The sequence below is a fragment of the Phalangium opilio genome, unplaced genomic scaffold, assembly GCF_054372755.1.
Source record: "Phalangium opilio isolate 3A_F unplaced genomic scaffold, DU_Popi_V2 ptg000077l_1, whole genome shotgun sequence".
In the NCBI taxonomy this organism is placed as follows: Eukaryota; Metazoa; Arthropoda; class Arachnida; order Opiliones; family Phalangiidae; genus Phalangium; species Phalangium opilio.
The window spans coordinates 9,123,515-9,135,326 of NW_028324185.1; the positions used below are offsets into that span (position 1 = coordinate 9,123,515).

General features: G+C 41.3%; 4 protein-coding genes across 5 annotated transcripts; 3 read left to right on the plus strand and 1 right to left on the minus strand.

The window, feature by feature from the left end:
- The first annotated feature begins 623 nt into the window (after nucleotides 1–623).
- On the plus strand, nucleotides 624–1,515 carry LOC149657609 (uncharacterized). The gene is made up of 3 exons (XM_089844720.1): nucleotides 624–881; nucleotides 1,115–1,258; nucleotides 1,339–1,515. The coding sequence occupies exons 1-3, from the start codon at nucleotides 684–686 to the stop codon at nucleotides 1,513–1,515; spliced, it is 519 nt and encodes a 172-aa protein (XP_089700846.1). The 5' UTR covers nucleotides 624–683.
- A 664-nt stretch (nucleotides 1,516–2,179) lies between these two features.
- On the minus strand, nucleotides 2,180–3,042 carry LOC149657610 (fatty acyl-CoA reductase 1-like). Of its 2 annotated transcripts, XM_089844807.1 has the most exons (4): nucleotides 2,911–3,042; nucleotides 2,679–2,807; nucleotides 2,422–2,597; nucleotides 2,180–2,366 (listed from the first exon to the last, which is right to left on the minus strand). In XM_089844807.1, exons 3-4 carry the CDS (start codon nucleotides 2,487–2,489, stop codon nucleotides 2,195–2,197), a joined length of 240 nt encoding a protein of 79 aa, XP_089700933.1. In that variant the 5' UTR covers nucleotides 2,490–2,597; nucleotides 2,679–2,807; nucleotides 2,911–3,042; the 3' UTR covers nucleotides 2,180–2,194. The 2 variants fall into 2 exon arrangements, with proteins under 2 accessions (XP_089700933.1, XP_089700932.1); XM_089844806.1 differs by having other exon boundaries at nucleotides 2,679–3,001.
- A 3,098-nt stretch (nucleotides 3,043–6,140) lies between these two features.
- On the plus strand, nucleotides 6,141–6,998 carry LOC149657611 (uncharacterized). Its single transcript, XM_089844808.1, has 2 exons — nucleotides 6,141–6,337; nucleotides 6,395–6,998. Exons 1-2 carry the CDS (start codon nucleotides 6,237–6,239, stop codon nucleotides 6,945–6,947), a joined length of 654 nt encoding a protein of 217 aa, XP_089700934.1. The 5' UTR covers nucleotides 6,141–6,236; the 3' UTR covers nucleotides 6,948–6,998.
- A 2,957-nt stretch (nucleotides 6,999–9,955) lies between these two features.
- LOC149657612 (uncharacterized) lies at nucleotides 9,956–11,057 on the plus strand. The gene is made up of 4 exons (XM_089844809.1): nucleotides 9,956–10,199; nucleotides 10,330–10,709; nucleotides 10,781–10,932; nucleotides 11,006–11,057. Exons 2-4 carry the CDS (start codon nucleotides 10,335–10,337, stop codon nucleotides 11,043–11,045), a joined length of 567 nt encoding a protein of 188 aa, XP_089700935.1. The 5' UTR covers nucleotides 9,956–10,199; nucleotides 10,330–10,334; the 3' UTR covers nucleotides 11,046–11,057.
- Nucleotides 11,058–11,812: the final 755 nt, after the last annotated feature.

Here is an 11,812-nt window from a genome sequence, read left to right on the forward strand (position 1 = left end):
TTCTAGATTTATTGGTTCGTCCAGGGACACCAGCTAAAGGAAATTTGTTGACTCCGTAATTTTTAGCACGGGTGTCATTTATATGGACTCTTTGTTTTAGGCGAGATTGTCACGCCTAGCTTCCTTCCAAAGTAATAATAAATGAAGCATAATTACTTTATAGTATTTTGAAAAAACCGAGGGGACAGACACTGCGAACGCTTAACCCAGTTCACCCTGCAAAACCGCCTTTCAAATCGCTAGCAAATGAACTAATGCCCTATTACTAAGATAGCCAGTGAGAGCTCCTTTTGAGACCCTGTACTTGAACTCGAAACTTAAAGGACAAGCTCAGGTAACATAATATTATAGCCGCGTCAAGCCTATTTTATTCAGATTCGCGCGACATTATTAGTAGACTCGGGAGTCTCGGGCGCTCACGCTTGGCTTCCGTCGTTCTCGAACTAGCTCGAGTAAGCCTCTAGCATTACGAAGTATAGGTAGTGTCATCCTTACGGAACATATCGCTTCTAAACTTAATGGTGTCTACAATCATAGACGGGAAACACTTCCCGGTATTCAGATCCTTATAAGACCGAGTAGACTATCGATAATATGAAAGCGAACGAGAGACAAAAGCGGGGTCCATGACGTACCGCTTGCCAGGCGCAATCGTCACACTCAATTGTTGAAAGTGCAGCTCAATGTCGATATCTTTTCAGGGTGACCTAAACCTTAATCCAATGACCAGATCGTATTTTACCGCAACACACCGTGATGGCACCCCGTATTTTTCGGAGCCAGTTATGTACGTTGACAATTACTTGTGGTCTGAGCGTCACGAGAAGGTTCAACGGGTAACGCCGGGAGCCTTGAACGACCTCGGATTGCTTTCTCCCGTGGTATGTCATGCCTCATCTTGGAGGAAAGAGTTATATGGACCGAGGGTATCTCTAACGTACTTCCATCAATGGCAATCATGTCCTATCCAGAATGCTCGTGGCCCCAACCCCCCGCAAGGTCCTCTGGGAGACGTTCATCACCGCGTTGTCCACCAACGAGTCTACTACGTCCCACTCTTTCCTCCTAGGTCTCACTTGACAAAAAACTAAAGGCTTCCATTCCGCGACCGCAGATCTGGTGGGGTGTCATCGTAGCCTGCTTCGCCATCACGGCCGTTGAGACCATCCAGAGTGGATTAAGAGAACTGAGAATCACTCCTCATCGCATCTTCAACAGTCTATCTCTCTACTTCGGAGCCCTCTTGGCGAAAGGTAGCGTATGGCGTTTAAACGTATCAATCCTCTAACCATGGACCTTGTCGGCAACTTGACCCTCAAAGTATTCGCGGCGTTAAAGGGAGGGTCAAGTAGAAAATCAAGTGATTTTCTCAATGTTAAGGCATTTCCCTATTTTTGCGTCGCTCAGCCTTATCCGGAAGGTGATACAATTAGGCCAATAACAACGCTAGGGTCGACGGTTCTAGCAAACGCAGCCGGGGTCTACGACTATTGGGAGTGCGCGCTGGGGAGATAAACCGGATGTGAGGAAGCGCTTTAGAACCACGAAATAATTCCTCCTTGACGCGTTTTACATTAGCCGCTGACGTCAAGTACTATTAGAGCCTAGTAGGTATAGGTAATAGAATGGCTAGGAGGCAGGTATGCAGGTATAGCGTTTCGGACAGAGGAAATACGGGTTGGACGTGCTCCTTCCTTCTGAACATGCACGGCGTATCAAAAAGCACGAAGAACTTATGTAATGTAGCGAGCGGCGTTGCCGGCAGTTAGATGCATTCATTAGTATATTCATTTCCAACCAAATATTACATATGGACAAACAAAAGCCGCAGTTGGACCAACAGGTTCTTTTCTGCCTTTGTATTTCACTCAAATCTGACTAACAAGTACTAGGCCTACAAAATAAATGGAATTATGATTGTTTATATTCCACAGAATGCTGTCAATAGCCTAGATTTTGAATTACCAGGGATATATTTAATTTGAGAAGTAGGAATGGAGAACAGAGTAATATTTGGACGCGCGTCAAAGTACCGGACCCCCTTCCATGGGACGGAGGGGGGGGCGTATGAAAGAAGAGGCGGAAGGGTCATAGCGATAGAGGAAAGAAGAAATTTCGTCACTATTTTTCGACGTCCCCGTCAGCAACGTCATCAAAACGTACCTGTTTAAGTGAGCCAATAAGATAAAAGATTCTACGAGGAAATCGGCTGTATAACGGGTACTGGGTAGACAGTTTCTTCGATCAGCGGTTTCTGGCAATTCGAGTACGCTGTTGAGACGTAAACGAAAGCCAATTTCTCGTCAAAAGCTTGAAAAAGCTCGAGGACATTTTTCGTCCCGATGAAGTTGATGGCCAGGGCCTTTCTACAATAATTCAAGGGATTAGAGCGCAACACGCTCTCGAGTAATAAGAAGTAACTTGAGCGGTTCGTTGAACTTTGTGGTGGCGGCCAAATGGAAGACGATGGAAGCGTTTCGCCGTAACATCTCCCTGTCCGACTCGGACAATCCGAGTCCCTCTTGCGAGACATCTCCCCAGACGGCAACTACCTTGGACAGGGCTTCCGGTCTTTTCTCTCGAAGACGGTCGTAGACCTAAACGCGAGCAGGCACCACCACCACCACCGTCCGTTATACGCGCGTCTTACAATTAGGGTTGAAAATGCGCCTTCATACCTTCGATTTGAGCAGATTTTTCAGGCGATCTTCACCCACTGGATCGGTGGCTCTGGAACCTTTGGGCCGAATTAGAACGTAGGCGTTCTTGACAAGAGGACACGAATAGAAAATCTTCTCCAAAAAGATCTAATCGAAATGAAAACATCTTTTAATCGAAGTACAATCGATGGTGGCCGAGCGATAACGCGTCACTCTATCGGCATCATCGCGAGTGAAGGGATCAGGTTACCCCGAGTTGGGAAAGATTATGATTTTCTTGGCGAGAAAGCCAGTTACCCCCGTGATGAATACTCCCTTGTTGTCATAAAAATCTAGTACTCCTTGCCTCTGTCCGTTCATAGCGAAACCAAGCGGAGCCGTGACTAGGAAAGGCGATTAATTAATTAACTAATAATTATTTATATTATGGTTAATCGCCATTAAGAAATACGGAGAGTTCCACGCGCAGGACATGATACTACTCGGAAAAAGCCAGATGCTCGGATTCCTCGACGTTATTCTTAAGTTGAAATTTCGAAAAGAACTTTCATCATTTTGGAAATGTATCTTTTACCGCGTTTTCATCAATTGATTTCGACATTTTTACCACCGCGTTGACGCGTTTCTCGGTTTTTGTACTAGGGTAATGGCAGCGCCTGACCGAAGGCCTTACCTTAGACTGCGGGAAGATTACGTCGAGTGTCAAGACGCTTTCTCTCCAAGCTCTCAATCGAAACTGAACTTGTAATATTTTTGGGAGAGAAAGAGATTCGGGGAGAGGGTTCGAACTTCGAAACGCCTTGCAAAAAATGCAAACTACGTTTAAACGTAATTACTAATTTCTTCATACTTTTTGCCAAAAGCGAAAATTCTTTTGTCTGTCAGAAGTCAATCATTCGACGTAAATAACTAAAGTTTCGCTTTAAATTCAACGTTAAAAGTAAATATCTCGAACGAGAAGTATGGCGCGCGCGTTACGTCAGCTTCAACTTTCGAACTAAATTTCTTAAATCTTTTTTAATTTTGAATATAATCATATAATAGATAATAATTAGAAAAAGTTCTAGGAGGAATTAACCTTGAAGGCCTTAGGCGCTCTTTTGTGGCAGCAACAGCCAACCGTAATTAAGCCAAATCCAAATAAACCTTAATTACTGATAATAAGATGGATGGGCGGCGTAATACGGCGTCCAACCTTTGACCCACGATACTTCTTGATATCAACAAAGATATTAAAATTGGAACTAACTGAAATTATAAGTGCCGCGAAGGGCTTGGGAGCAATCTGACGATCACGTAGCCACTCGCGTACCAAGTCGCCAAAGAAAGTACCGGCGATCTGACTGATTCTGGAGGATTACTCGGTTCTATGAAAATAATGGAATGTGGTTTTCCATTACACCGGTCACTTTGAAGCTGTTTATTGTTGGGACACCGATTTTACCTGAAACGTCCCACTCCTCTACCCGTCTCCCATTGTTAGCCCGTCTTAATTTTTCCAAGGTTGGCAATTTCTCGCGAGACCCGCTCTCTATCGCGTATCCGACCCCTCGCTTTGAAAAAAAAAAGAAAGAAATGTTTTGAGAAGAGATTGCAATCTAGTTTAGTCAAAGGTCTTTGTGAAGGGTAAAACCCGAGGGGCCCGTCACTACGCCTCCGTGGTGGTCATCCCCAGACGGGCCCCTCCTCCCATCATACACAAAATGGATAATTTAAACCTCCCCCGGGTTTTTCAGGGGCGAACCCCCAGCAGCATCAGCCAGCGCGTGGCGCCGAAAACAAGATAGAGAGAGACTGAATGTAATAAGTCAGTCAAGGTCCGGGATAAGATTAAAATAGGGGTGGTGGTATTCCCTTTACTGCATGGTTGTTTACCAGGTAGATTTTTGAAAAGACGCTTTACAAGTGGAAAAGTACCCCGCTCCCTCTATACAGAATGTAGCCCGAAATCTTATGTCGCAATGAAATATAAACTGCGAAAGTTGAGGGGTTTGGGGGGGAACTACTTCTCATCGACTATTCATTTGTGATTTTCTCTCGTGTTAGGAAATTCTTCCACGAGACGTGACAGTCATTTCAAAAAGGCGGAAGATTCCTAATTGCAATGCAAATTATATCCAGGATACCTTGAATTAATTAAATAGTAATAATTAGGCTAGGGAATTTAAATATGGACTAAAACGTTAGGAAGTTTGATTTCTCGGGTTGACGAAAACAGCAATCATGAAACTGGTTTAAGCGCGGTGTTCCGCTTTACGAGAAATACCAGGAATACGTATTTCTTGAAGAATCGACTTTGTTCATGACAAATCATATCCTTAAAATCGTTGCCATTTATAACGTTCTTTTGTTATAGGCTTAAAAATATTATGGGAAAATGTAAGGAAATCATCTGAAAATATATAGTTTTAAAAGTAAGCCGCGGGAACTTGAAGATCTGAAAATTGATTTAAGATTTAATTCATCATTGAGTCGCTTTCAATGTTCGCCTATTTATCAAAAAACCCACTGTTTTTTTACAATCTTTCTGGAACAAAGCCGACTTAACGTGACGCAATACTCTAATTCCGAGTACATCCCTTGATGGGAAACTTCCGTTTTCCACCTCCCGGATGTGTCATCCATATCACTCGTACACGAGACGCGAACATTTGTCAGGCTGACGCGATCTATCTAGTTTAAAAGCGGCTGTCTTTCTAAATTTCAACTCATTTTAGACAGTACAATGTTGCATTCCATCATTTGCGTCTTGTTCCTTAGCTCCTTTCAACTCTTAAACGCCTTGAATCAGACGGATAATTATTTCGTAGGTTTCGTTTAGTACACGCTGACGTTGGCGTTTAAATTTAAAGGTACATTTCAGGATGAATCGAAATACGTCGAAGAAGTTCGACGTCACATGCAAGAGGTCAGAGACCAATTTGGTGACGAACTGAAGGACACCTACGAGCGGGACATTACCGATTATATTCGTCGACGCAAAAGATCGAGTAGTACGAGCACTTCGCTTTCCCACGCATTTAATCACGCATAGTTTATCGGTACCAATACCTCAAAGTAGCTATAGTTACCATTTTGAAAAGAATCTACTTCTAGGGATTGGGACCGATCAACGAGTCGTTGTTGCGCGACATAATAATAATCTGGCTAAAGACGAATTTCTTTTGTCAGTTGGCAAAGGTTGCGATTTGCCTAAGCAAATCGGTATTAACGACGCTTGCATGGGTCAATCGGGACCTCACAAAACCATGGTCGAGTTGGAAATGATCAACGGAGATATATCCGGCAACACCGTAAATCAAACGAAAGATAAACTCGGGAAACATATTTTAAATCATTTCATTCATTGATATATAGTTGCAAATACCGTGGTGCATTTCCATCGACAGATGCAGCAGTTCTTGCTCTTTACCCACGCACAAATGCGTCGCCGTCGACAAAGAGATGGTCAAAGTACCGGTAAGTACGCGTCTTCGAGTCGCGACCTTAAAAGGCCCGGAAGGTTTCCATTCTAAGTCCCACCCAAAACTTAGATGGAAGTCAATTAGAGACAAATATGTCCGAGAAAAGAAAATTATGAACGGACAGAAATTGAGCGGCAGTGGTTGTTCGAGCAGAGAGGTATGGGACCTCTACGAAAGCCTTCATTTCCTTAAAGACTCGATTAGCCACAGAAAGTTCGTGAATACAAGAAAAATAAACAGCTAGATTTAACGATTCTTGTTTCCACGCAGAACAATTAACAATATGTCTCAAGCAAATAAAGACGAGGCGGCCGATAAGAATCCTGATAAGCCAGAAGATAGTCATGAGGAAATGGTTTTTGAACATGAAGATGAGGACTTCATTATCGAGGAGCCAATTAATGAGGCGGCAAATGCGCTGTCCGATGCTGACCAAGGAAATAACAGTTTGCCTAAGCCAAGAAAAACCAGCTCTACGTCTAGCTTGAGTGCAAGTGACAGTCGGCCCAGTACGTCTTCAAGCAAACGTGAAAGTGAAGAAACATTTATGAAATCAGCCAAATATAAAAAGCCAAAACAAAAGGTTGATGCCTATGAACAAACGCTCCTAAATATTTGGAAAGAAAATACAGGTAAAATCAATGCTAGCTCCTGCAATGCCATCCCAGAGGATCCGGATCGTTTATTTCTGTTGAGCCTAGAAAAGGATTTTAAATCTTTAAATGATAAAAACAAAAGAAAAGCAAAACATGCACTCATGCAAGTGCTCGATGATTTGCTTGAAGAGGAAGAACGTGACAAATTGGCAGAGCAAATTAATTAATAATCTGTATTTTCATAATAAAATCATTTTTATTAAACGAGTAATCTTTAACGTCCTTGGTATTCCATTTTACCATTAATAGTAAAATATTCCTTATAAGAATCTCTTATCTGTATGGCTCCTCTTCTACCTCCTTGCCGAGGAAGCCCGGTCATATTACTGTTATGGTTAAGTCTCCATTCCCCTTTGACCAAATTTCTATGTTCATCAATATGGTCACCGTACTTGATTGGACAATACAAACGCCTATCAGTTTGTTCTTCCTTCGTCATCAAGAAGTTGTGCAAACATACTGCAGCTTTTACAACAGCCTCAGCATTCACTGGGTCAAGAGGTATAGGGCTTTGCAAACATCTAAATCTAGAACTGAGAATCCCAAATGAATTCTCAATGGTCATCCTAGCACGAGACAATCTATAGTTGAAAGTGTCTTGATCAGCTGAGAGATTTCTGCCAGCATAAGGGCGCATTAAATTGGGTTTAAGAGGAAAGGCAGCATCACCAACAAAACAAAACGGAAGTTCAGGCCCATTTTCTTCAATTTTTCTTGGTTGCGGAAAGAAATTTTCATCTTCAATTGCTTTCCCCAACTCTGAACCACCAAAAACACCTCCATCACTTATTCCACCGAAATTTCCAATGTCTACAAATGTAAATTTATAATATGCGTTGCACACTGCCATCAACACAATACTGTAGGTTCCTTTGTAGTTGAACAAGATGGCCCAAGGGCTGGGCCTTAATAGTAATTTTACACGGCTCACGTGACCCCCCGTATAGTTGATCTCCAATAAATCGTACAACTAAAAACATTTCTGAAACGCAATCGTGTATCCCCTTAATTTCTAATAACGTCACATTTCAAATAATATTAATGAAACTAAATTGTGCACCCCACTAAAGTATAATTTTTTAAAACCATACGAATCAAATAATGTATCTAAAACAAAATCCTGGATCCCCTAAACCAGAAATCACTATGACCGTAAACCGTCCCCTCTATTTTACGAAACCTAACCTAACCATTCAGCATAATCTCTGATGTATCACGCGCACAAAGTGCAGCAGTGCACGAAAATTATCAACTTGTTTCTTTCACTCAAAAAAGCCCGCGAGATTTAAACTACCTTTCTTTCCTCTCTCTCCTCTCCGAGCGGGATGCCCCCTCTCCCTCTTCCCCCTCTCACTAATATACCAGGCAGGCAGCGGAGCTTCGTTTCCCTCCGATCTGGGTTCCATCTCTCTTCGTATCGCCATCGCGTACGCTAGCGATCTCTCTCTCCCCGCACCGTTTTCCCTCTCTCTCTCCCATCGTAAGCGTACGCGAGTAAGCGTACGCGAAACCGGTTTCGCGGACGCGTCCGGCACAGGGGATTGGTGCCAGTCTTGGAAATAAGGATTTTTTTGAAACTAGTCCTCGGGACCAGTGACCCCCAGCGTCTACAATATTAAACTGGTTTTTGGGACCAGTGACCCTATCCCTAATTTATTTTTTACTAATCCTATTAAAAAATTAAGGGAGTATTTCGTTGACGCACAGCCCACTCGATCGGGCTATAGAAGCAAAATTAAGTCAAAAATCAGAGTTAACTCTTAACATTGCCGTCAATAGGAAGAACACCGTTTTTTGGTCCTAATTTTGAAAATACTGGTTGAAATCTCTTAAAATTTTAATGAGATTTGCAAAATAGAGTTTGCTATTTTTGTGCAAAGTTTTTCCCTTGCAAAGCTTTTAGTAAGAACATTAAAACGAAAATTTACCATAATTTAATGGCATAGTCTCAAACAGTTTAAATTTGTTTCCTTCAGTTTCACTGGTTCGAGTCTCTTGAAATTTCAGTGAGAGGCATATTGAAAGGTTTTAAATTATCGTGCAAAATTTCGAAGTTTTAAAACGAATAGTTCTTTTCCTAAAATTTCCCTAAGCGACAAAATAGGTTGTAGGATTATGCACAAACAAAATTTTAATGAATTTTTCGGAAGTGAATTGTTTGTTTAAAAACTTTGAAACTTTGCATCATAATTTAAAACCGTTCAATGTGCCTCTCACTAAAATTTCAAGAGATTCGATCGAGTGAAACGGAAGAAACTTATAAAACGGTTCGAAGACAAAGCCCTTTAATTAGAGCTTATTTTCGTTCTAATATTTATGCAAAAAACTATAAAAGGGAAACTTTTGAAAATTTCCAAAAAATAGCAAACGTTGTTTTGCACATCTCTTTAAAATTTCAAGAGATTTGAACCAGCAGTTTCAAAATTAGGGCTAAATAACTGTGTTCCTCCCATAGCCGGTCATCTTAAAAGCTGGCTCCTTGGATTTGTCGAGCGAAAAAGCCCCAAATTACCAACAGTCCAACACGCGCTTTTACATAGGAAAAACATTGCGTGGAAGGGCTTCTATAGCGTGTGAAGCCAAAGCGTGATCGAGTGAGCTGTGGTTGTAGCAAGGAAGGCAAGAATGAGATCCAGTCAAGGCTAGGAGTCTATATCCGTGGAGTAGAAATTTATAATGACTAGAATTTTTAAACTGGTCCCTCCTGAAATTTCATAAATATTCTCAATTAATAAACTGGTCCCAAGGACCAGCAACCCCCGGATTTCGAATAAAAAAACTGGTCCGAGCAATTAATAAACTGGTTTTTGACCTGTGGACATGTGCTATTTCCAAGACTGATTGGTGCCCTTTCTTAAATTTTAACGGAATAAAATTCCGTGTAAAATTAAAAACATAGAGCCAGAATTAGGAGGTGCGACCAATTCAATTTGTTTTCCGTCCAAGGAGCCAACACAATTAGGGAAATTCCACTTTTGAAAATAATTTAACGCGGATGTCATCATTGCTTTTTTAGTCATTGGTGGAAGATATATTGGCTGAACTGCATTCCATATGACGTTACAAGTCTTTGGTACAATTTTAGCAACGGTTGATTTACCAATTTGATACGCTAATGACAAAGTTCGATAGCTATCTCTAGTTGTCAAATACCTATAGAAAAGCTAGTAAATTTACAACCAATTCAAATAATTAAACATAATACAAATATTACCTCAATGTGATGTAAAGTCTTTCTTTAGCAGATATGGCTTTTCGGTAATGGGTGTCTTGTTTAGTTAAATTATCTTTAACGAGACTCAATAAATAATCAAATTGGCTGGGTGTGACTCGAAACACTTCTCTGTACATATTGTCATTATGATATTCATAGCAAATTCTCATTTTCGGTATTAAATTGTGGAAGTCACCATCTACAGGTCGGTCCTGAAACACTTCTCGTACCCATATTCTTCTCTTTTTTTATTCGATTACGGTGATTTAATATCAGAAGAGAAGCTATTACATTATTATTGAAACTTAAAATATTCTTCTGTTTGGAACACACAGGTGCCATGTTTAATTCCTACAGGAAAGAAGCAACCTCGATGACGAAATCATTTATGACGTCAAAATATAAGCGTACGTTATGTGTTGATCCTTTGCGAACAACGCAAAACTTGCAAAAATCTTTGGCACGCCAAAGAATTTTGCTCTCTTCGCAAGCCTCGCTTAGTAGACGTTTTTTCTGGTGTGAACGAAACGCGACGGATGAAAGCGAACAATGCGAATGCGGCGAACGTGGCGAAAGACGCGAAAACGGTTGGTGTGGACGGGCTATAAGTCCCACCCAAAACATGCAAGACGAATGCAGAGTCATCGAAGTTGAAAAACACAAGAAATGCGATTGCGTTTGCGCTCTCAGCGAAGCCAACTGTAAAGAGTTCGAAGTAATTGGTCTAGTCCTAACCTTTTCTCGCGAGTATTTTAGCTAACTAGTTCCCGGTGTCGTCTCTCTCAGATTTTTAACAAGAACACTTGTAAATGCGCCTGCAAGATTAATCCTAGCATGTGCGGACCGAAAATGAGACCGAATTACCGAGAATGCAGATGCGACTGCAAAAACAACAAAGAATGTTCCAGCGGTTCCCTATTCAACACCGATACTTGCGAGTAAGTTAATTTTAATATCGGGCACGCCCATAAATAGACCGAACAACTTAAGCGTGGATTTATATCATGGCAGATGCGAAGAAGAAACTTACGAAGACTATAACAGCGTTTAAATTGCAGCCTTCTTAATAAAAGGAGGCTTTCTATTTGTTTGCCTCAAAATTTCTATGGGGGGTGGGGGAAGGGTCCTTTTCCGATAAAAATATTTTGGGACAAAACTTGCGCGAGAATCGCGTGTTGTAAATGCTGGAAAACATCTCGAAAAGAATAAAAAATTGATTGGAAAATTTAATAGAAATGTATTTTTCTGTTTACTACGCTGCATCCCACGGGAAAAAGGCAAGGTGCGCTCCTCTAGATCCGCCTACAAATACAAAGTTCGCCCTCCTTTAAACTAGAGTTTATAGCTAGAAACGTTAATCCTCTGGCAAACGACTAAAAGCTTTTCGACGATTCAGGTTATTTTTAATCGTTTGGCTTATTGTTTCTGTGAGTGCTTTAAGTGGCACGTCATGCTACTTAACGCGTGCCTACAGAGTAAACCTTATTCCGATAATAAAGCAGTAGCTCCGATTGTCGAATCAAACTTAGGTTTTAACGAATGAATGGTCGATGTCACAATCTGACTCTGTCGGTAGCCGCTATCGATGTTAGTCAATTAAGTAATCGAATCTGTCCAATTTCTCGCAAGGTAAGACTAATAATTAGGTACTGTAGCCGTGCGCGTGGTTAACTGTCGCGGACATGGGGGTTATAGGTACTAACTACAAAAATGAGTCCTCGTTTGTAAAATAAAACAAAACTTAAGTTTATTGGCAAAAGATTGAATTTAAAGTATCTCCATTGAGGAGTTAAAGAAGAAGCGAACTGCACTGCTTCT

Bases quoted from the DNA above. Each gene is read 5' to 3' on its own strand.
- LOC149657609 (XM_089844720.1), top strand. From the start codon at position 684: ATGTCGATATCTTTTCAGGGTGACCTAAACCTTAATCCAATGACCAGA. The intron at 882-1,114 runs GTATGTCATGCC...CCGCGACCGCAG, and splicing joins TCGGATTGCTTTCTCCCGTG to ATCTGGTGGGGTGTCATCGT. The intron at 1,259-1,338 runs GTATGGCGTTTA...GCGGCGTTAAAG, and splicing joins CCCTCTTGGCGAAAGGTAGC to GGAGGGTCAAGTAGAAAATC.
- LOC149657610 (XM_089844807.1), bottom strand. From the start codon at position 2,489: ATGTTACGGCGAAACGCTTCCATCGTCTTCCATTTGGCCGCCACCACA. The intron at 2,367-2,421 runs GTTACTTCTTAT...GAATTATTGTAG, and splicing joins AAGTTCAACGAACCGCTCAA to AAAGGCCCTGGCCATCAACT.
- LOC149657612 (XM_089844809.1), top strand. From the start codon at position 10,335: ATGTTTAATTCCTACAGGAAAGAAGCAACCTCGATGACGAAATCATTT. The intron at 10,710-10,780 runs GTAATTGGTCTA...CGTCTCTCTCAG, and splicing joins CCAACTGTAAAGAGTTCGAA to ATTTTTAACAAGAACACTTG. The intron at 10,933-11,005 runs GTAAGTTAATTT...ATATCATGGCAG, and splicing joins TTCAACACCGATACTTGCGA to ATGCGAAGAAGAAACTTACG.
- LOC149657611 (XM_089844808.1), top strand. From the start codon at position 6,237: ATGAACGGACAGAAATTGAGCGGCAGTGGTTGTTCGAGCAGAGAGGTA. The intron at 6,338-6,394 runs GTTCGTGAATAC...GTTTCCACGCAG, and splicing joins GACTCGATTAGCCACAGAAA to AACAATTAACAATATGTCTC.